Source organism: Asparagus officinalis, chromosome 2, assembly GCF_001876935.1.
Source record: "Asparagus officinalis chromosome 2, Aspof.V1, whole genome shotgun sequence".
NCBI classification, from domain to species: domain Eukaryota; kingdom Viridiplantae; phylum Streptophyta; class Magnoliopsida; order Asparagales; family Asparagaceae; genus Asparagus; species Asparagus officinalis.
The window spans coordinates 3,242,485-3,265,419 of record NC_033795.1 but is presented as its reverse complement, the minus strand read 5'-3'; the positions used below and the strand labels follow the sequence as shown (position 1 = coordinate 3,265,419).

The 22,935-nt window shown below is 37.9% G+C and overlaps 3 protein-coding genes across 8 annotated transcripts in view; 1 reads left to right on the top strand and 2 right to left on the bottom strand.

Moving 5' to 3' along the window:
* On the bottom strand, window positions 106-5,352 carry LOC109829939. The gene is made up of 3 exons (XM_020397040.1): window positions 5,251-5,352; window positions 2,496-2,621; window positions 106-2,003 (listed from the first exon to the last, which is right to left on the bottom strand). Exon 3 carries the CDS (start codon window positions 1,953-1,955, stop codon window positions 141-143), a length of 1,815 nt encoding a protein of 604 aa, XP_020252629.1. The 5' UTR covers window positions 1,956-2,003; window positions 2,496-2,621; window positions 5,251-5,352; the 3' UTR covers window positions 106-140.
* On the top strand, window positions 9,226-22,332 carry LOC109829936. Of its 6 annotated transcripts, none has more exons than XR_002244159.1 (5): window positions 9,226-9,384; window positions 10,884-11,115; window positions 11,575-12,424; window positions 20,358-20,480; window positions 22,208-22,332. XR_002244159.1 is itself a non-coding variant. In XM_020397037.1 (3 exons), the coding sequence occupies exon 2, from the start codon at window positions 10,895-10,897 to the stop codon at window positions 11,093-11,095; it is 201 nt and encodes a 66-aa protein (XP_020252626.1). In that variant the 5' UTR covers window positions 9,226-9,384; window positions 10,884-10,894; the 3' UTR covers window positions 11,096-11,115; window positions 11,282-11,568. The 6 variants fall into 6 exon arrangements, 2 of the variants coding, with proteins under 2 accessions (XP_020252626.1, XP_020252625.1); XR_002244158.1 differs by lacking the exon at window positions 11,575-12,424 and adding an exon at window positions 9,631-9,807; XR_002244160.1 differs by lacking the exon at window positions 11,575-12,424 and having other exon boundaries at window positions 20,364-20,480.
* The window catches only part of LOC109829666 (two-component response regulator-like APRR5), a 2,376-nt gene continuing 1,531 nt past the window's right edge, over window positions 22,091-22,935 (bottom strand). The window contains exons 5-6 of the mRNA XM_020396714.1: window positions 22,367-22,570; window positions 22,091-22,329 (exon numbers count right to left, since the gene is read on the bottom strand). Coding sequence (XP_020252303.1) covers window positions 22,204-22,329; window positions 22,367-22,570 — 330 coding nt within the window. The 3' untranslated portion in view covers window positions 22,091-22,203. The remainder of the gene's footprint in view (window positions 22,330-22,366; window positions 22,571-22,935) is intronic.

The window sequence follows — 22,935 nt, the reverse complement described above, 5'->3', positions numbered from 1 at the left end:
AAAAATCTCTTAGCCACCTTGAGCTTTCTTGGCCAGTTGCTTCTTATGTGCATCTGCAACACTATTAATCCATCAACATTCATGATGGCGGTCTCTGGAGGTTGAAACATATTCATTGTCTTGTCCATGCTTTCTTGATTTTAATTGTCTTTTGATGTGATGGAACCTTCTTCTGACTTGAGAACAGATACCTCATTTCTACGCATTTGGGAATTAGCTTCAATACTTTCTATTGTGGATCCTTTCTGCATTTGTGCATTCCCCTGATGGGCCCTATCTCTGGAATTTGCCTCCACTGGCTTCACTGCCTTCTCCATGTTTTGAAAACTATATGTATGATCCTTTCTAGCTTCAGTCAGTTTAACCTGTTGTTCAAAGACAAGGTTTCCAGACTTGCACAAATTAGAAGCCAGTGTTGGTATTGGAACGGAAACATCAAATGGCACAAGCATGCCCTCCAGCTCATGCCATTGCAAATCTTCAAACCCACCATCTTCATAAACAATTCTATACCTTTTTGTTCCCTTGTTATACCTCTCGACCTTTCCTGAATAATGTTGATCTCCCAATAACTTTTGCACTTGTCTTCCTTCAAGCCACTCACCATAAGATGGACCACCTGCTAGTTCTAGATTATCCACATTATCCTGAGTAGTTGTTGTGAACCCTGGAGTAGCAACAGGCACACCATTTATCACAACAGCAGGTTCTCCCACAACATCAAAAACTGGTGCATAGGGTGATGGTTGCCCATCACATGTTCCTTGATTTTCTGTTTGTAATCCATTTTGCACTTGCAAAGTTCCATGAGAAGTCGTTCCACTGAAATTCTCTTCCATTAGCTTCTCATCTCTCAGTTTCCCTACCTTGGTTATTTGAAGTAGCTGAGAGGTCTTCCCCTTTCTTGTTAAACTAATTGCATGATTCTTTCTCCCTCTCGCCTTTTTAACCTGTAATTTAGGGGCAGATTTCTTTGACTTGTACCTATGTGAAGCAGTGTTTGTCAGTGGAGTGGAAACATCAAGTGGCAACAACACTTCCTCTAGTTCATGCCACTCGAGATCTTCAAAATCACCATCTTCATAAACCACTCTATACCATTTTGTTTCCTCGTCATACTTCTCAACATTTCCCGAATAATATCGATCTCCAAAAAACTTTTGGACCTTCCTTCCTTCAAGACACTTGCCAAAATATGGAGAATCCACTGCTCTTGAATTTTCTCCAGTTTCATGAATGGTTGTTGAGTACCCTGGAGCTGCAGGCACATGGTTAATTAAAACAGAAAGTTCCCCCTCAGATACAGGTACGGAGTATAATTCCTGTCCATTGCATGTGTCTGATGTAGTCGTATACTCATGTGTCAGGACGTAAGTTTCTTGATTTTCCATTTTTAACCCATTTTGCATTCCCAAAGATCCTTGAAGAGCCCTTCCACTGAAATCTGTTCCCATTAAGGTTTCATCTCTTGCTTCACCCACGTGGGTTATTTGAAGTAGTTCTGATGTCTTCCCCTCTCGTCCTGAGCCATTTAGATAAGTCTTTCTTTTTCTACCCATTTTAATCTGTGAATTGGGAAAAACTTTCTCAGAAGCAAAGGTTGTTATGGGAACAGATATGTCAAGTGGCAACAATAATTCTTCCAGCTCATGCCACTCCAAATCTTCAAAATCACCGTCTTCATAAACCACTCGGTACCATTTCATATCACTGTCATACCTCTCCACTTTCCCGAAATAATACTGATCGCCAAATACCTTTTGGACCTTCCTTCCTTCTAACCAATCACCAAAACAAGGATCATCATCCGATTCTAGAGCCGTTGTGGTGTCCATAATGCACGCTGTGCTACCTGGTGTAACATCTGGTACCCCGTTAATTACGATAGCAGGTTCTCCAATCACCTCATATACAGCTGGAATGTCTAGCTCTGGACCATTGCATACTTTTTCCATTATGACGCACTCAGTTACCCTTTTAAACTAGTGAAGAACTTGAACCATCTGTGAGAAAAAGAAAGACATGCTGAGTCTTGATCATCACAATTATCGACTTGAGTACATATGAAATTGAGGAAGATAAAAAATCATTATAAAAATACACTATTAAACTATTCAACAGAATTGAGGGTTTTTTTTCTTTTTGGGTGGGGATGTGGTGGGGTGGGGGTGGACGGGGGGCAGCTTATATGTATAAGCTTTAAAGGTATGTTAGCTTTTCGTGGCCTTTTGACTTTTACGATAAAAAATTTATCAACAATGCATGAGTAGAAAAGTCATTGACTTGGCCAAATCTAGCTTATAGGTGAGTTTATAAGCTAGTTTTTCATAAGTACGGAAGCCTAACTGTTTTAGATGGGACTTAAAAGCTAGCTTATTTGGGATGTTACCAAATAGGTAGATATGGAAAAAAAAAGCTAGCTTAAAAGCCAGAAAAATAAGCACCCCAGCCTATAAAGACAGAAAATAATAAATAAGCAGAATGAGTTGGTATACCATAACATTGATTTAAGTAGTACACCCAGCCGAATCAGAAGCATCTGAGATGATGGTCTTGAATCGGTAAGTTGATGGTCTTGCATGCACGGATGTTGGAATGCCAGGTTAAAAGAGATCCACAACCTTCACCATAAAGCAAGTAGCATTAGAAAGGACAATCATAATTCCATGGTCAAGTAGCAGAATACACATACAACAAATATGATAGCGTAGATACAGACTGTTAGCATTAATATAAAACTATAATCATCGATCATCACCATAACTTCGGAGTTTTAGTGTAATGTTTAAAGGGACTTAATTTGAGACGGTATCACAGCAACCCATGTTTGAATCTTGCTAGCCACAAAATTTAATGCGAATTTTAAAAATTTGTTACCGTTGCGTTAGTCCAGATTTTCAGCCCATAAACAAGGCACTTAATTTGCGGGGCCATGTTAGAATTAATATAAACTATAATCCTCGACCCTCACCATAACTTTGGACCAATAACTTCGAAGCACATAAAGACTAGGATAAGATAAGGCTTAAGTTGGACAAAATCTTCCAAACAATCTTCAAATGCTTAATGATTGATAAGGAAGGAGATTTATCAACAAGATCCATTGGATATAATTCAAGAAAACGTATCATTTAGGGCATATCAGGAAAATGTCCATAAATTTCTAGTTCACTGTGAACTGGTAATGGTATCAAAAATCACTGAAATGCCCAAATTCGGAAAGACGGCCTAAGAATCATAAAGAATTCTAAATACTCTTGAACACGCATAAATAGGTAAAATTACCAAAATAAATGCCAATAACATCAGCAAAATCAATGAGTTCTTATAAGAGGTGATTAAATAAATTATAAAGAAGTTCAACATATTAACAAGTTCCATATTTGACATTCATGTGATTAACATGAATAAAATCACAAGTGGGCGATGTAAACTAAAGTGCTAAACCAAATAAAACAAATTGATAGTCAAACAGAATTACAAATTTAATCCATGTGTTAAGTTGGGGGAAATTAAAATTGACCTCCAAATTTTCTTCAATTTACCAAACTGACTACTTCCAAGTTTGACCTTGACACTAAACCAAGTAAGAATACAAATTTGACCCCTATTTACTGAACCAGAGTCCAAATAAACATCCAAATCGAGAATGTCAGTGAACTGGAATCCATTATCATATTCTTTTTGATAGAAAAGCAATCTCGTTGTCAGAAATATCCAACAATGAAGTTTTGTTGCAAATACTCACTCAAAAAAAAAGACTGAAATACCCTCACGATAGGAAAATTTTATACATATGGGAAAATCCAAAGACTCTTCTGATAGGAAAGACTTCTTCACAGCAGAAGCTATTACTTTTCATTAGGAACCCGACGCTTCTACAAAATTCTAATTAAAAGTTTTCTATATTTTTGAAGAAAAATCTATCAAGAACAATAAATTTCTAACACTGGACACTAAATTCCACATCAAATGCCATGAACTTTCACGATCTAAAATCTGGATGTTGTTAATATTTGCAAGTTCACACAAGAACATAACCAACCAATTAATTTGAGACCCCTTCACTTCATCCCAAAGGTAACAATTGACTTGAGTCTATGGGACATATCGAACCCTTCCATTAATAACCTCTATTTTTTAGAAGTAATATAAGGAATATACCCTAATCAAATACCTACTATCCATCATAGTTGGGATGTGATATTCCGACCCTATAGACTAGCGAGCCCGATTTGATGAACCACTCCTCCCATCCTCGGGCTACGCATTTTAACTGAATTTACGAAAAGAACATAACATATACGCACAGATATATGATGCTCTCAGAGGGTGTACAGATCACATTAATCAGGAAGCAAAATGTGTCTTACATAATATTAACCAACCATGGTAAGACGTTGTAAGAAGTTTGACAAGAAATGCAAATCTTGTCAGATATATAACGAGTACATTTTTCACTTCGTCCCATGAACACAAGCGTTCTATCACGACCCTGTTAAATATGCGAAAAGCATCGGTCCGCTCCACATCCCACTGGGCAGTCTTCTTGAATTCCATCTCTTTCTCCAGTCTTTTGTGATGATGCAGTTGCCTCTTTGCTTCAGCTTCGAGTTGGAAGATGAATTTTCTTGATTTTATTGATCTTTATCCGTGCGCCCTACGGTATACATCGTACCTGACAGCTAGCCCTTTACATCATTTTTGCTCTCTATTGTTTTACGATAGCTTATTCTAACAAGTTGCGAGACATATTTCAAGATTTGAAACAATTTCTTCGAAAAGGATATCAAATTGAGATCTCTCAATACAAGGGCTAGCTTTTTTTTCCCCATTAAAAGTGGGGCAAAAAAGACACTGAAACAATTCCACCACCGCAATATATATCTGCATGCAGGACGTTCACATGATGCAAGATCATGCTATAAAAGAATTTGCTCCCAATTTACAGCATCTCCCGTGAAAATGAAATTAAAATAATCATAAAAAAAACAAAGGGAACTAACGCTGCTCTTGCTAGCCAAGGCGGTTCCTTTACATCGGTAGATCTATGAGCTTTTTTCACTCACTACCCAACTACTGAATCTTCAACAAATCCCAATAATTCACTTCTCAAAGTAGGAATTTGATGGAAGAAATAGATACAATCGAGCGTACAAACATCATCGCTAGTGATCAGTTCAAAACTGACTGCAGAAATATCTCTAAATTGAGAGAGACGGTGAGAGATTAGGGTTTTAGGGAACTGACCTCCGCCAAAATCGAGAGCCTTGGATGAAGAAGATGAATCCGAGCGAAACGACGACTGAACGAAAATGGGATTAGTGAAGGGACAACTGTTGGACCGGGGATGGTAATTGGACCCGATAATCCTGTCACTTTGCCCGAATCGGACCGATCCGAACCGCTTTTCTTGTCACTCCCAATCTTTCTATTCTATTTTTTTTTTTTCAAAAATGGGAGTCTAAATTTTTTAAAAAAAAATGGATGTTTGGAAAATCCCATATTTAACACTCTTGTGTTCCACTACAATACAAACTTGACATATGAGGATTTTGGAAATAGCGGAGAGGAGGGTTTTTATAATTTATATATATTTTCTAAGCTTGTTCATCTGCGGGTTAAATAAAACGTAAGTTTGAAGAACTTTTATTTCTTATGGTACACAAACATGTGTGCGTGATATGATACAAGGTTGGAATATGAGGATTTTGAAATAACCGGGAGTGCATTTCAAATTAAGTATAGAATATACGAACGTTGTATTTGAAATGTGAGTTTTTTTTTTTTTTTTGAAATCTTTCTAAGATTACTCATCTATGGGTTCGGAATAATTGTAGATTTTGAGGGGCATTATTGAGTTTTAGAAGTCTAACTTGCATCGAAAGAACACCAAAATTTGTTAACAAAAGGCTAATATCTTTTAAAAAAATAAATTTCTGATTTAACCATTCCTATAAGTTTAGTTATGAATAATACCAAAGCATAATTTTATTTTAACCTGATCAGATATTTTAAGTTTAAACCAAAGATCATATCATATTTCACTCTCTATATGAAAAGAGTGTAAGAGCTGCCATACCCTACATAGGACTGAAATGACAGTCTTACCCTTGCTTGATGAGTAGAAGATTTAAAGTTTAATTTTGTTTCCAAAGGCAATATGTCATTTGCATGTGATTACACGCGTCAACTTCACGTGTTTAGCTGCAACATGAAGATAGATGGGAGGCGCTACAGTCACACCCCCAACCACACTCCTCTCGTTACAGTGCACTGGGACCACATGAGAATTTTTTAGGCCTCAGTGCACTGTAGCAAGAGAGGAGTGTGGTTGGAGGTGTGCCTCTAGCATTTTCCAAGATAGATATGTAGATATTAGCCCCTCACATCTATAATAATTCCTTATTAGTCACTTAAATAGATAATATTTTCATATTAGTCCCTCGTATCTTAAAAATTGCTCCTTAGTCCCTCAACGATCAAACCAAATCTCAATTATGTCTTCACTCTAAAATCTTATCTTAAAAAAAAAGTTACTTGCACTTCGACACTTATACCTTATTTCACTTTAATAGTCGATCGTTTTTTTCCACCTTCCATAACCAAAATATTTAATAATTCCATATTAGTCCCTCAAAACTGTAATAAATCCCTATAGTTTTTATTAGCACTTTGTTATGACAAAGTTTATACTTCTTTCAACTTTGATATATATTTTTTGCTGTATGAAAGTTTAAATATTTGTAACTTTCGAGGTATAAAAATTTTAAAAAAACTCTTAATTAAGTTATCAAAGATAAAAAGGTGGTTTTAGATAAGAGTGTTCATCAGCAAAGGTTGACGGTACCAAACAGAGGTTAAGGTATGAGGTGCTTTCACCTAAGTTAGGCGGGCTTATTTATACCGATTACCTGTGCAAATCAGGCAGTACATGTATCACTATCTTATTGACTGAGATAGTCATGAAATTTACTTTGAGAGTAAGTAAATCCACGTGTCGATACTTCATTGAGTTATGTATGAGGATACGATGCGATTTGAATTTAAAAAAGCATGATGTTAAAAAACATAGAAAAAGATAAAAATGCATAGATATGATAAATTAAAGGTAAATTGCACATAACTCCCTCAGCTATGTTTTCAACCAGCTCATTTATCATCAGTTATCTCATCTCAATTCTTAAGGGGAAAGTACTAAGTGCTAAAAAATAGTTTAGGGGGTTAAGTACAACAATAGGTACAGATGAGGGGGTTACATACAAGTTATCTTAACTTGAATTAATTATAAAATATAATAATTTCAAAACTTTAAAATATTTCAAACGCGGACTAGAATTGAAATAACCTTAAGAATATTAACTATTACCTCAATTCATATTGACCTTTAGGGGCCGTTTGGTTGGTTTCCTAAAAACCAAGAAAATGAAATCGGTACAAGGAAACCAATAAAATATGGTTTCCTAAAAACCAAGAAAATGAAATCGGTACAAGGAAACCAATAAAATAATATTTTTATCCATTTCCATCCCTAAAACTCACCCACAACAATTTTTATCCATTTCCATCCCTAAAACTCACCCACAACATCCAATAAAATAATATTTTTATCCTCCAAACTCATCTCATTTCATATCATTTCTTACCTTTAAAAATAAACCAAACACAAAAAATGTGTCACATCATCCAACTTATCACATCTCATCTTATCTCATTTTTTAAAATCACACACATCATCCAATAATATTGTGACAACTCATCTCATCTCATTAAACCTTCCTTTCCATCCATTTCCTCAAAAAAAAAAATTAATTTCCTTAAGTATGTGTCACATTATCCAATAATATACCTCCAACTCATCTCGTCTCATCTCTTTTCTTATTTTTAAAATGAACCAAACACAAACAATCTCAAAATATTATCCAATAATATACCTCCAATTCATTTTCTTATTTTTTTAACCAACCAAATAACCTCAAAACAAGTTTTTTTAAAAAATCACTCACATCATCCAATAATAAGGTGACAACTCATCTCATCTCATCTCCTATTCTATAGTTTTTTTCTTTTTTAAGCCAACCAAACAACCTCAAAACAATTATTATATGAAATAAGTTTCCTATTCTTTGATTTCCCAAATTTTTTTGCGAAACAAACAGCCCTTATTAGAAAGGTTGCAAGTAAAAACTTAATTTTATAACTATAGTCTTTGTTAGAAATTTCTAGATATATGAAATACAGCACCCACTTAATTTTGGCATCGCACGTGCCCCTTCCCACTAGTAGTATAGTAATAGGTAAATATGCATAAAATAGCCCGCATTTTTATTGGAAGCGCGAACCAATTCGATTGGACCAAATTCGAACCGGCGAGAAACCGACCGAACCGCCGGACAAACACTAAGCTTCAGTCGAGTAGGAAAAATCTCAATTTCTTTTTAGGACAAATTTTTAAAACCGTCCTATTTGTAAAAATAATTCTAAAAACGGCCTAGTTTCAAATTATTCTTCAAAACCGATTTAGTTTCGGCTGAAACTGAGTCAGTTTTGAAGAAAAAACTTACGAAACTTCACGGGACTTAAAGTCCCGTAAAGTTTAACATATATTTAACCAAGCTGCTAAACTTCAGAGGACTTCAAATCCCGTGAGTTTCGTAGTTCAAACAAACTTCACGGGACTTGAAGTCCCATGAAGTTTGTTTGAATTTATTTTCCTCCTTGTAGAAAGCGGTCGAGATGTGCGCGGGTTGGAGTTCAGCACGGAGGTGGGTTACGTGGAGTTCCTCACACATGTGAAGAGGACTGAGACCGAGGCACGTGCTAGTGTACCCTCTAGTTAGCAGGAAGTAGAATATTTTGAAGGATGAGATTTTGAAGGATGAGATTGGTGGGCTCATATTAGTGTACCCTCTAGTTAGCAGTAAGCACGTACATATCTGTTTTTGTGTAAATTTGTTGAGAAGTCGAGGGGCTAGTAGCATAATTTTAAAAGTAGAATCGCGTGGGATTTTGGTCACTTTAATAAACTTCACGTGACTTCAAATCCCGTGAAGTTTATTAAACTGTGAAACTTCATAGGGTGAAATTTAACAGCTTAGTTAAATGATTGCTAAACTTTACCGGACTTCAAATCACTTGAAGTTTGAGAATTTTTTTCGCCAAAACCGACTAGTGAAAGGGGTTATTTTTGAGAAATATGTTTGCAATTATGAGGGTTTTGAAAATTTGTCCTTTCTTTTTATTAAACTAAATTATATTTCTTTGCGATTGCCGACCGGTGAAAACCCTAGAAAACCCATCGGCGTAGGGATTGTCTTCGTCCGGTCATTTCCCGCCAAAAGAATCGACATTCAAGAGGGATCGGCGTGTAATGCTGAAATGGAGGTTAGGGATTAATTTTTTGGTGGTGTGTTGATGTGGAAAATTTTCAAGTGCGATTTTTTTCTTTGCTGCTAGTTCATTTTGATCTGATAACATGCTCTACGAAAACGGCGAATTTGAGGCCCAATTCATCCTCAAATTATTGTCACTAAGCAATTCCAATGCTCAGTCATCGTATAATTTCATGTTGTAGCCTATAGCATCTTCAATTTACCTTATTGATGCGCTGATGTAACACATTTTTGTTAGCCGAGGGAAAAATTGTAGCCAAGAGAAGCATTTCTTCTCTTTGAGGATGCTTGGGCATAACAATTCGTTTGTGGCCGGAGGAAAGGTGAAATTTTTTACTTCACGGATTGTTAATTTAGTCTTGTTGTGAGCGCGCTGATGAGAGATGGATGCAGAGCCAGGAGTCAACATGAGCTAGTAAGAATGTAAATGGGTTTTCTAGTGGTCGGTTTTTTTTTCCTGATATAAGTGATGATATGCTTTTGTGCTTACATAGAAGGAATCTCGCATCGTTAGCTTTGTTTTTGTAGATTGTTACTAGTTCTCCGGTGCACAGTAAACTTGCCCATAAAAAATATTTTTAACACCTTAATAATCGAAACTAATATGAATATAAATTTGAAAAATAACTGCCAAAAGTGATAAAGTATCTTACTATTAGAAAATGTGGGGATTGCGGGGATTTATTATCAAGTAGTGGATGGTCGTCAGGATGCTATTTGATCTTTCCTAGTTTGTCCTTCTAATTAGTGTCAGTGTAAAATAAATTGTTAAGGGCATATGTTGAATTTTTTGAAATCTTGACACACAGGGTAGAAGCAAAAGTATGGCTCTTCTTGAATAATAGTAATAGGTTATCTCTTTCAATGAACAACAGATGTGAATTCAGTTATTCATTACATTCTGCACTAATATATGCTTAACGACTGTTTATTTTTTCCAGTCAGTCATTGTTGGGAACCCGGGGTTCATTTTTTATCTTTTTCGGATTTATTTAAAAAGAAAATTGAAGTATAAAAGGTTAGGAACGATCCGGCCAGCTGTGCTGAGCAGATCATGATCTTATCATTAAATGCTAAAGTTAAGTTAGCTCATCCATATCATGTTAGTGAATTTTCTTTCTGACACAGGCTCTGATATACTTTCAACTTACTGCATTTTCCAAATGATCTTACGTTATGTATTTGGAAGATTGGCAGTAAGCTCCTAGGCTTGTATTGCATGGGTCATATAGTTGTCTTGACCATCTAATTTTGATTGAAAAGTATGGCATGCCTCTTGCTGCATACATTTTCTTTGAAGCTGTATCCCTTCCATGTAGATGGGATGTGCATTTCTGTTGTGTGTTAATGTGTTGCAAAAATTTCTCTAGGAAGAATCCAAATGTTTCAATATGATCCCTAGTTCTTTTAATTGGTGCAGTGCATTTGGTGAAAGACTTGTCGAAACAGTTTGTAAACTCCTCCACATCTGAGAGTATGTTATTTTTCCAGGGTAACTGAGTATGGGGATAATACGGAGTAGTTTCTCTTTTCTACTGGGAACCGGCTGTGGTATTTACATTGCTCAAAATTGCAATGTCCCTGACATAAAAAAAAAGCTTGTCAACACATGGATGTTTGTGGCGAAGACAATTGAAGAAGCCTACAGGAAGCCTACTTTTAATCTTTTGTATAGATGCCATCAGATATGGAGATACATTTGAAGAGATTCACAGCTAGAGTGGTATGTCAAACAAACCAATGGCAAATAATTTTGATATCTGGACACCATCATCTGGGCATCATATGTTTTGTGGCTAAATCTACTTTCTTTCATGCATTATTTTCTTGCCTCTGCTAATACCATAATTTTGAGTAAATTTTACTGGTGTCTCCTTTTGTCTCTGCAGAGGTTGTAGAAAATTGTCATGTGGACCCTAGCATATTCAAGCATATATTAGTTTTTTGTATGTTGCAATTCGTTGATCTATTTGATCCCTTGCATGTATGAAGTTCATCTGATTAGTAGAACTTGTTTGCTGACAAATGCTTGAATTTATTATAATCTGTGTACAGTTTTTGTACAATTGCCTAGAGACTTGTTAGTACGCTTTATGTAAACCAAAAAAAGTGGCTAAATGATTGTCTATGCAGAATGCAGTCTTTATAAAAGTTTTCAAAAATGCGGTTTCATATATTGCAGATTTTGTGGCTATTGTATGCCTTCTCCTGATGTCTGGTTCATACATCAGCCTCCCAGTTGCGGACACCTATATCAGCATGGGCTTGGCATCTTGTGGGGATGTATTTAAAATTAAACATGATATAGGGGATCAATATCAGGAAAGCCTTTTATCATTATACAAATGAGAAAAATTTCTGCATGTTTGATCGTCCTTGTTATGAGAGTAGTAACAGTGGAAGAGAAATGTCCTGAACCTTAACAGGAGAAACAAAACTCTGTTGTTACTCTGAGCATATGGAAATTGTATGCCTGTTGCAAAAGAAACATCTTTTAGGGGACCTGTATCAAAACAATCATGATACTGGGGACCAATACAGTAAAAGACCTTTATTATAGACGAATGAGAAACAACAATTCCGTATGTGTGTTTATCCTCATTATGAGAGTAGTACTAATAGTGGAAGAGAAATGTCCTGAACCCAACAGGAGAAAGAAAACTCTGTTGTTACTCTTGACTTTATAGAATTTGCATCCTTGTTGAAGATTGTGATGAGATCTGTTCCAACTGCTATTGTGCAATGCAAATTTCACTCAGTTTCCTGCATTTCACCAGTTCGTCTCGTGTAAGGTTACACCATTTTGATAGATGTGTCTGCATGACCTCCTTTAGTCGATCGATCATTATGATCTGCTACTAGCCAAAAAATCCTAGACTTTCCAGATTTCACAATGTCCTCCTTAAATTGTTCTGACAATTACATTGGAATTCTCATTTGTAGGTAGTTCTTCTGATATTTGAATTCACTCTAGAGATAAACTTCGCTGAGTCCAGAAGGATTTGGAGTTGAACCCTTCCTATATCCCTGTCGTAAGCTAAACTACGTACATTTATGTCATTTTAGTTCCTGATATACCCTATGTTGGAGGTTGTTTGTGTTTTAAAGTTTCTGGTTCAACTGCATTTAAAAAATATAAATACAAAGAGTTTGCATCAGCATGCTAATTAGTTTGCCGTATAAGGTTTTCCATACAACATTTCCCGTGCATGCCAATACTTTTTGCGGAAGCAGAAACATATGTCTGCTTTCACGTTCACAATACTAACATTTCTGTTTTCCTGCTAGTGTTAAACTTGATTATTAGAGCTCTTTCCTGCTCAGTTTAATTAATTTATAATTTTGTTATTGTGTTTTTCCCGACAGAACACACCTGCGCTTGGTCTTGTTGTAGTAATTAATTAATCCAGTAGACATTGTGGAACATTGTATTCTATCTTTGATCATTTCCTTAGAATCCCTTGACCTAGCTCAAGACTGCATCAAGTTCTTTTTGAAATTCTTGTATATTTACGCACGATTCTTTTTAGACTCGAGTCTGATCTTTTTTCGGCCATACTTTTCATTTAAACCTATGATCAAACGAAATTTGGAATCCATCTCGCTTTATTGACCTACCATTCGGTTGAATTCCTTAGTCAAAACCTGTATCTTTCTAATCATGGTTATAATTTAAGTCCAATCATACTCAAAAGAGAAAGATCCCATAAACGCACGGAGACAAGCTTTTGTTCCTGATTAGCACTAAATTAATCACACTTTAGTTCAAGGGATTAGTGGGTTTTAAGTATCATTTTGCGTACCTCTAGTCAATATAAGCATCCAAGGAAATGCTTTTCTCTGCTGCATGTGTCTCACTCATTACTCCCAACTGATATAACCCCCAACTCAAAGTTTAGGTTCCCTGACTTTTCATAAGTTATTCACTGAATCTTAACACGTCATATGATTCTGTGCTCCACTTGGAGCCTCCCCTCAGTTATAGGTAGCCACCAAGAGAAAGTAGTAACAATGTGGGCTTAACCATTTGAATAATCTCGCTTCTTCTCATCATTATGTCCTATGATTACCTTTCACCTTAGTCTCATAAACTACTAAAAGATCAAGAGAATGTCTGTGACAACTCACACTATCTTCATTAGTGTTTGAGCCTAGTCGAAGCCTCGTGACCCGTGCATCGCACGGAGGTTACGGCTAGGACAGTTTGGGGCACAGCACCGAACAGATCACTTAGAAGTATACTCAAAACATTTCATGATAGAAAATTTTGTTTATGTTATCTTAAAGGGTAGGCTATGTTAGTGGAGAGGGTACCCTCCATTACGATGAGAGAAGGAATCAACATAGCCTCGCTCTTCTCTGTAGGGGGTAGCCTCTATCGCTCCCTTAGCCTTTGTATAAAGCGAGAGATTCCATTTAGTATGGAGATATTGCTGTAGTCTTCAACATATAATAGGTGGCCTTTGTTCTTCTGAGAGCTATAAGAGAAGGGACATACCATTGCTTACTTCTTTTTAAAAACTAGTGTACTTGAAGACAAAGGGGATTGGGTTGCATGTGGAAAGAGCTTATGGCCTTTATTTGTCGACATAACACATAGATATTGAGAGCAGTAGTGGACAATGGAGAGCTTTCTTTAAAAACCCACAGTGGGGAGCTTGGAAATTGCCTCTTTAGTTGTGTGAGATTTTTGTTTGATTTTATTCCTCAATCTAATGCTGAGCCTGTCGTACCAAATTTTGTCTTTATTTTGCAGCACAGAGTAAATAATATTTAGCTAATACTAAGTGTAATTAAGAATATTATTGAGTTGCAATTAGAATCAGCACCAAATATGAACTGCTTTATTCTTACAGAATGTCCAGGGGGTTTGAACCCTCGTCTGGAAAATGGAGGTAGCAACTATTGTAAAGTTCAGGCTAGTATTTCATCTTTATGTTTAGCTCAGGATATTTTTATTCACTAGTGGGCGATGAATCATGTTAGTTTCTCGTATTGCATTATATTTCTTTTTGATCAATCATTTTTACTGATCATCAAATGTTTCTTAGTATAATATTAGCTTTCTTTAAGTTAATGTTAGACTTTAACTTTACTTTCAGCGTAATGTATGTAACAAATAAAAATCTTTTTGTTACGAAGATGAGATCCTTATCTTTGAAGTGAATTTGTTCATAGTTTTATTACATAAGTTGGATTATTATGTAATTGTCTCGTATCTAAATTCATGTATGTGATCATGTTATCGATAATGTTGAAAAATGTTCAACTTCATCAAATTAGTACTTTTACACATAATATTACAGTCTCTCGTGTGTATCAATTCCCTCCATGTATGTAACTGCTACCAAAGACAGATAAAGTGCATCCCATGTGAAAATTTCACTTTCACTTTTGCTTCTTTAACACTAGGGTGGGCTTTAACACATGGTGGCTACTTGGGTGAAGTTTTGTTTATACACCTCAATGCAATGCTCTTCACATTGTTCATTGCATGTGGGTCTTTTGTATGACATTAGTGATGAATCTCCATCTATAAAAATTGACTAGCACCATGCATAAGCATTTATTATTATTATGTCTTGTAACTCCTTTTGCCATTACGATCTTAGTTTTATGGTTTAGGTGTGTAGTATGTGCTAATGACCTATCAAATTAAACAAATTTTGTCCTCCTTTCTATGTTTATTTTCTTTAGTAGCTTAGTACTCTCACGAAAGGTTACTTTGCGTTTGTGGTGATAGATCCTTTACCACCTAGACTATTATGGTTTTTGCTTACTGTTTTTAGAGTGATCTTTTTTTTTTGGTTAGTGATATGGATGAGTACTTGGTGATTGTTAAAGTAAGAGAGAGAGAGAATCTTGGGTAAATTTCCCTTGAATTGAATATTGAGTGTGCACATATATTTATACAAGTAGAGGAGTGTGAGGTTTGTTCTCCCAAGCAATGTGGGACTAAAACCCACTACAATACACTATTATCAACAGCCCCCTTCAAACTCATGTTGGATCAAACAAAGTGAGTTTGCGTACAAGAAACTGGAACCGATGAACAGGTAATGCCTTTGTGAAGAAATCTGCAAGCTCGTCAGCGGATGAAACATGAGGAAGTAGAATTGTCTTGTCCTTGATAACTTGGTGACGGACAAAATGAGCGTCGATCTCAATATGTTTGGTCCTTTCATGAAATACTGGATTATTAGCAATCTGGATGGCACTCTTATTATCACAGTAGAGAGGAGTAGGAGTCGTAACAGAAATACCGAAATCACTGAGAAGGCGACGAAGATGAATAATCTCTTTAGCTGTTGTGGACATTGCACGATACTCTGCCTCAGTACTGGAAAGAGCAATAACATCTTGTTTCTTACTTCGCCAGGAAATAAGGGAATCACCAAGAAATATACAATAACCTGTGGTAGACTTTCTGGTAGTTGGATCACCAGCCCAATCAGCATCAGAATATGCACAAAGCTCTAACTTAGATGTAGCAGGAAACAAAAGTGAGCGAGTGCTAGTACCCCGGAGGTACCGAAGAATCCGTAATAAGACAGCATAGTGTACAGAACGTGGGGCACTAACAAATTGACTGACAATACCAACAGCATGAGAGATATCTGGTCGAGAGATGCACAAATAGACCAACTGACCAACAAGATGTCGATATCGGGTAGGATCAGATAGAGGCTCACCGTCAGTAGAGCAAAGTTTGACATTCTGCTGGAGTGGAGTATCGACAGTTGTATTATCAGTTAACTCAGCTTGATTTAGAATATCTGAGAGATACTTCTGTTGAGACAGTAATACACCCCGCGGGCCTTGAGAAATTTCTAGACCAAGGAAATACCGAAGAGATCCAAGATCCTTCATGTGGAACTGTTGTTGCAACTGAGATTTTGCGTATTGTATACCTGTCATATCATCACCTGTAATGATCATATCATCTACATAGATGAGTAATAAAACCCTGCCACGCGATGTAGTGCGAACAAACAGAGAAGCATCTTGATGACTTTCTATAAAGCCCGCTTTGAGCACAACATCGCGAAAACACTCAAACCAAGCGCGGGGTGCCTGTTTGAGACCATAAACAGCACGACGAAGGAGACATACATGTCCCGGAGGAATATTTGACCCTGGAGGCGGTTGCATATATACGGTCTCTGATAAAGAGCCATGAAGAAAAGCATTTTTGACATCCATCTGGTATAAGGGCCAACGATGAGCAGCAGCGACCGCAAGGAGAGTACGCACAGTGGGCATCTGAGCAACAGGAGCAAAGGTCTCCTCATAATCAATACCTTGTTGCTGAGTAAAACCTCTAGCCACTAAACGAGCTTTTCGACGTTCAATGGTGCCATCAGGACGAAACTTGACCTTATAAACCCATTTACTGCCAACAAGAGAGATCCCAGGAGGACAGGGAACAATATCCCAGGTATGAGTTTGCTGAAATGCTTGAAATTCCTCAGCCATAGCTTGTCGCCACTCTGGAATTTGAACTGCCTCTTGGAAGGACTTTGGCTCAACAATAGTATGAATGGCAGCAAGAAAGTTATGAAAGATAGGTGAATAAGAAGTAACAGAAGCATACCGGGCAGGCATGACATGTGGGCGTTTGCCTCGACGAAGAGCAAGAGGAACCTCAGGCGGGGGAGATGCTGGCGCAGGTGCATGAAGATCAACAGTATTTTCTGGAGTGAGAGTTGTGTCCACAGGATATGGATTAGATGGTGTAAGAGAAGACTCAGGTGAGGAAGAGTCAACAGAAGGAGAGGGAGAGATGTCAGGGAGATCTCGAAAGGAAAATTGAGGTGAAGAAGTGGGTGATGCAGTGGACGGGGAAGCATGATCGGTAGAGTGGAGGAAATTAAAGTCATCAGAAGTAGAATAATATGGAGAATCCTCTTCGAACTGAACATGACGAGATATATGAACTCGACGAGTTGCGGGATCATAACAACGATAACCTCGATGTTCTGAACTAATTCCTAAATAAACACAAGAAACTGCTCTGGGAGACAATTTATCACGTTCGTGAGATGGCAGAAAAACAAAACATCGACAACCAAAAACGCGAACTAGATCATAACGGGGAGGATGAGTATAAACACGACTATAAGGAGTAGCACCGGAAAGAGAGCTAGATGGAGTGATATTAATGGCATGAGTCGCGGTGAGAATAGCCTCAGCCCAGAAACGACGAGGAACAGAGTAAGAAATGAGCATTGATCGGGCAGTATCGAGGATATGACGATGTTTGCGTTCAGCAACACCATTTTGCTCATGAGTGTAGGGACATGACTGTTGAAAGATAGTCCCATGAGAGGACATGATAGAGCGCATGGCAGAGGATAGGTACTCTTTGGCACAATCAGAACGAAAAACTTTAATACGAGATTGCCATTGAGTGAAAATCATAGCAGTGAAGGCTTGATAAGCAGTAAGTACGTCAGAGCGATTCTTAAGTAGGTAAACCCATGTAAAACGAGAGAAATCGTCGATAAAACTAACATAATATAAGTAGCCAGATGAAGAAGGCAAAGGAGCTGGCCCCCAAATATCAGAATGTACTAAATCAAATAAGGAAGTGGATACAGATGTACTCATTTTAAATGGTAAAGCAGTGAATTTAGCCAATTTGCAACCAGCACATGACTCAATACTAGAACTAGATGATACAGGACCAAGTACTCCAGACTGAATAAGACTCTCCAGCCTTTTATTACACACATGACCAAGTCGTCTATGCCATAAATTGGCAGGAAGCGAGGTAGAGGGTTTTGACGAACAAAGAGAAGCAACAAGAGAACGTGGACGTATGGACTCTGGAAGGTGAAGATATTCCAGAAAATACAGTTTGTGCCTCCTACGACCCGCCCCAACCGTCTTGCCCGTCTGTGGATCCTGCACAATACAAGTATCAGAAGAAAATGAGACAAACAGGCCCGCCATGCATAAAGAGCTAATAGAAATTAAATTCAAGCACAATTGTGGAGCCACATAGACGGGACCAAGTGTTAGACGACCAGATGGATCATTTTGTGGGGTAATAGAGCCATACTGAGTAATGGACAATGGTTGTCCAGCAGCTGTGTAGATAGGAGGAAGAGAGGATGAAGTAAAGACAGAGGATAAAAGTGAGGCATTACAAGTCATATGAAAGGAACAACCAGAGTCAAAAATCCAGAGATCATTCATACCAGAGACTGAAGGATTAGCTGAAGAACCAGCAAAATGCATACCAGAGAGTTGTGCGGCGGATGTAGAGGTGATATGTTGAAAAGCATCAAGTTGACGGCGAAGACTTTCAATAGCTTGAATAGTAGAGTCTGAAGTAGTAGAAGGTATAGCATTGGCCAACAATCCTGGTGTACGAGAGGGTTGAGACTGAGGGGGTCGCCGACCACGTCCAGTACCTGAGGAACGTAACTCAGGATGAAGCTTGAAGCATGTCTCAATGCGGTGTCCTTCCTTCTTACAATATTTGCAAGAGAGCTTAGATCGAGCCTGTGGAGAGGGAGCCTGTGGAGAAGTATAATTCATAACAGGAGCAGTGACAGGTACAGACAAAACAGTCTCGAGTGAAGAGGTAGGAGTGTCTGTTGACAAATTGAGTCGTGCTGTCTGCTGCCGGGTCTCATAAGCAGTGAGAGCTCCCATAACTGAGGCCAAAGTCGGAAATTGAGGCTGGTGAAGTAGTTGATCAGCCATAGTTGAATATTCAGGAAGGGACTGAAACAATTGATGCACCTCATGCCGTTCGTACCAGGCTAGCCAGTCTTCATATGTGGAATTACGTCCAGGAAGCATGGAGCGTAACTCTGTCCAAAAAGCTTGCATTTGTCCAAAATGGGACTGCAGAGATGAACTACCTTTGCGTTGTAGAGAAATGCGTTGCAGAAGATATGCCTCCCGTGCACCCGAGCACTCAGTGAAACGCTCAGTGAGACGAGTCCACATGGCCTGAGCAGAGGGAAGCGAGCCAATCTCGACAGTGAGACCAGAGCCAACACAGCGAGTGAGATAATCCATAACACGAAATTCCTGCAATTGCCACTCTGAACTCTCCTTGACATAGAGAGCACGAGCAGTCTGAAGATCGACATCACCACTGCCAGAGGCAATAGTACTGGATGAAGCAACAGTGCTGATGGACGGTGGAACTGGTCCCGTACTGGTGAGATGATCAAGCAAACCAGCGCCACGCAAGGCATTGGTGACAATGGTGGACCACCCTGCCCAGTCACTTTGATCATTGAGGGGCAAAGGTGGTTTGGGAATCTTCTCTGAAGGAGCCATAACAGCAATCTTGAGACGTTAAGATGTCGAGATGCTGTTACTAATGTCGTTCGTTTGAGGCCGAGAGACGGCTTGAAACGACGATGCCGTTAATTTGAGACCGAGAGACGGTCTTGAAACGACAATGCCGTTAAAATAGAACCCGAAGGTTAGAATGAAACCCGAAGGTTTAAAATAGAACCCGAAGGTTAGAATGAAACCCGAAGGTTTAAAATAGAACCCGAAGGTTAAACGAGAACGCGAAACGCGTTAAGAGGCCGCAAAACGACAAGGCCAAAATATCTGGCAGATGAACGCCAAATAATTAAAAATAAAAATAAAAAAAATAAAACATTAAACGGCTGCAAAGCAATAAGGCCAAGATTTGGCAAAAGAACGCAAAAGCGTTAAAAATTTTATTGAAAGGGAAATAGCCCTAGCTCTGATACCATGTTAAAGTAAGAGAGAGAGAGAATCTTGGGTAAATTTCCCTTGAATTGAATATTGAGTGTGCACATATATTTATACAAGTAGAGGAGTGTGAGGTTTGTTCTCCCAAGCAATGTGGGACTAAAACCCACTACAATACACTATTATCAACAGTGATATTTGCTTCGAAGTACTGTTTGCTTATAGAAATATATGCTTTACATAATTTGACTTTTAATTCATTTAAACTGTCAGCTATAGGGTTTATATGTATATGTGCGTGCTCGCGTGAATATGCAGTAGCATTGCGGGGGTTAGATCTACAGTTGAGCTAGGCAAATTAACATTCAGATCATCAGCATGCAGATACTACTGGAGGTAGGTTATCGTCATTTTGATCCATAGGTGATCATATGTAAATATTTGAATGTTTTTTTATTGCAGTTTTATGTCTAGTAGATCGTATCTATTGACATGAATTTTTACCTTGAAACTTTAAATTTTCGTTGGTAGTATTAGCGTGTAGGTTAACTATACATATATGGATACGTACATAGACATACGTATCTGGAAAATTTATATATTGAATTCTAGCGTAGATGCGGTGAAACCTCGTAGAATGCAATGGTTTCTTTTTAGCATCTGTGATTCTGGAGCATGGCTAGATCTCCTCTGTTACTTTTTTCCCCATCATTTTCAACTAAGAAGATGCTCAAAGGTCATGTTACGGATAGAAAATAACCCATCACTTTCTGTGTATAGCCTTTGCCCAAAGAGGCAAAAATACTAGCCAGTAGATAGATAAAGGCACATTTTCGGTTTACTTTTACTATTACCTAGTATACTAAAAAGAGCATTAGGGGATCTAATCATTTGTTAAACGAACAAATCTATTTGTCATCCCACAATTTGTTCATAAAAAAAAATTTAAGCTTTTAAGGGGATATGGATCCTATCTACCGCCGCTCTTTGATAGTGAAAAGTCCACTATCTTAACAACAACTATGGCTAAATTTTATTATTACATTAAGTTTATCATATCGTACACGGATTATATTTGCTTTTCAATTTTTTTGATAGTGAAAAAGTCCACTATCTTAACAACAGCTATAGGCTAAATTTTATTATTACATTAAGTTTATCGTATCGTACATGAATTATATTTACTTTTCAAAAAATTTTCACAATAGATGATTATGATTGAGAGGTTGCTTCTTTGTTTCTAGCTGCAATGGAGCCAATAGCTCTCTATTTTTTTTTTTTTTTTTACACCTAAAAGATTCCTATACCCCTTTCCTCTTATGGAACAAGGGGGGATGCATTACTGCTGTAGTGTTTTACATCATTATAGTAATCCTATGGTTAAGTGAATCCTTGACCACCTAAGAAACTGCCAGCTGTCACCATCTACCGTAATGAAGATTAAACCAGCATCATGTGACAAAATGTTACCATCCCTCTTTTTTTTTTTTTTTTTTGACCCAAACCGCAAGCTGATATCTTCACATGAGCCTTTTTCCAATTGAGTGCTCTTCCCAAATATTTCTACTAAAGGCAGCAGCAAGGAAATTATTTACAGAAACTTTCTCACGACGACGGAAACAGGCTTCTAGGCGGCAGATACCGTCTCCCAAGTATTTGGGGGGAGGGGGGGGGGGGGGGGGGATGAATCTTTGCTCACGAGGGACTCGCCAAGAATGTTGCAATAAATAAATGACTTTTTTTTTCACCTAGTAAAACACGAGGTTGATATGGACTGTAAAGTGAAAAGTCCCTCTTATTTCTTTTACCAGTTAAAGTTAAAAAGCACGAGGCTGATATGAAGAAGACAGGCTGTGATTGGTTTCATGAATTTTCAGTTCAGTTAAAAAAAAAAATTTATTCATATGACAGGTTTTAACATGTAACATAAGAAATCCGCTGTCGATTCCTGTAAATTACAATTATGGGTTTTTTGCAGTTTTACCGTCGAGAATATGCAAACTGTAGAAGTGAAAATAACAGTCACTTAATAGAGCTTTATTAAGGGGACGCTAATGAACTAGCGACAATTATGCTATTAGATTAGAGAATTAATACAGCTCCTATGATTAAACTTTCTTCAGGAGAGAAGGTTCATGGAGAAGACCCCATCAAAGCTAGCCCAGAGGTCCTCGCCGCTGTAGCTGAACTCCTCCTCCTCGTCGGTGGTGGCGAGCGTCGTTGCCGGAATTTTCAGACCACCGGTTCCGCATTCCCGCCGCCGCCGAAGTTGTTGTAGCTTACGGAAGCTTCTTGTTGCCGTGACGGTTGCAGGTGTAGCTCTCGTAGCTGGTCTCTCGGTTGCCACGATTGTTGGTGTAGCTCCCGTAGCTGGTCTCCGCGCCTCGGCCTAGCTCTTGTTCTGTTTCTGCTTCTGGCTCTCCGTTCCTGGCGAATCGGCCGCGGACTCTCGGGCGGCTATCGGCCAGAGTCTTCCTGCACGCATACTGGGCAACATGAAAAATGGGTCAGTAAATTTTTTTTTTTATTCAACAAGTATTTTATTTATTTTTCAGGCAGCTTAATAGTCAAAAAGCAATTGAGAAATTGACTAGTCCAGTTAAGTGTTAGCTATTAGTTTTTAGACAATTGTATTTGTTCGAGATATAACAACAACTAGCATTGTCTTCTTCCTCTGTCCATTGAATAATGGATAATTGTGATTAGATTTAGTTGTGGAAAAATAACAGAGATGACTGAAATAAATGGTTTCTGCAGTGTCCGATGGCAATCGCGCTACTCGTAATCACATACACATGTTGTTTGTTGAGATGAGATGACATCTGCAAGTAATCAGGGGCTCGATATGCAA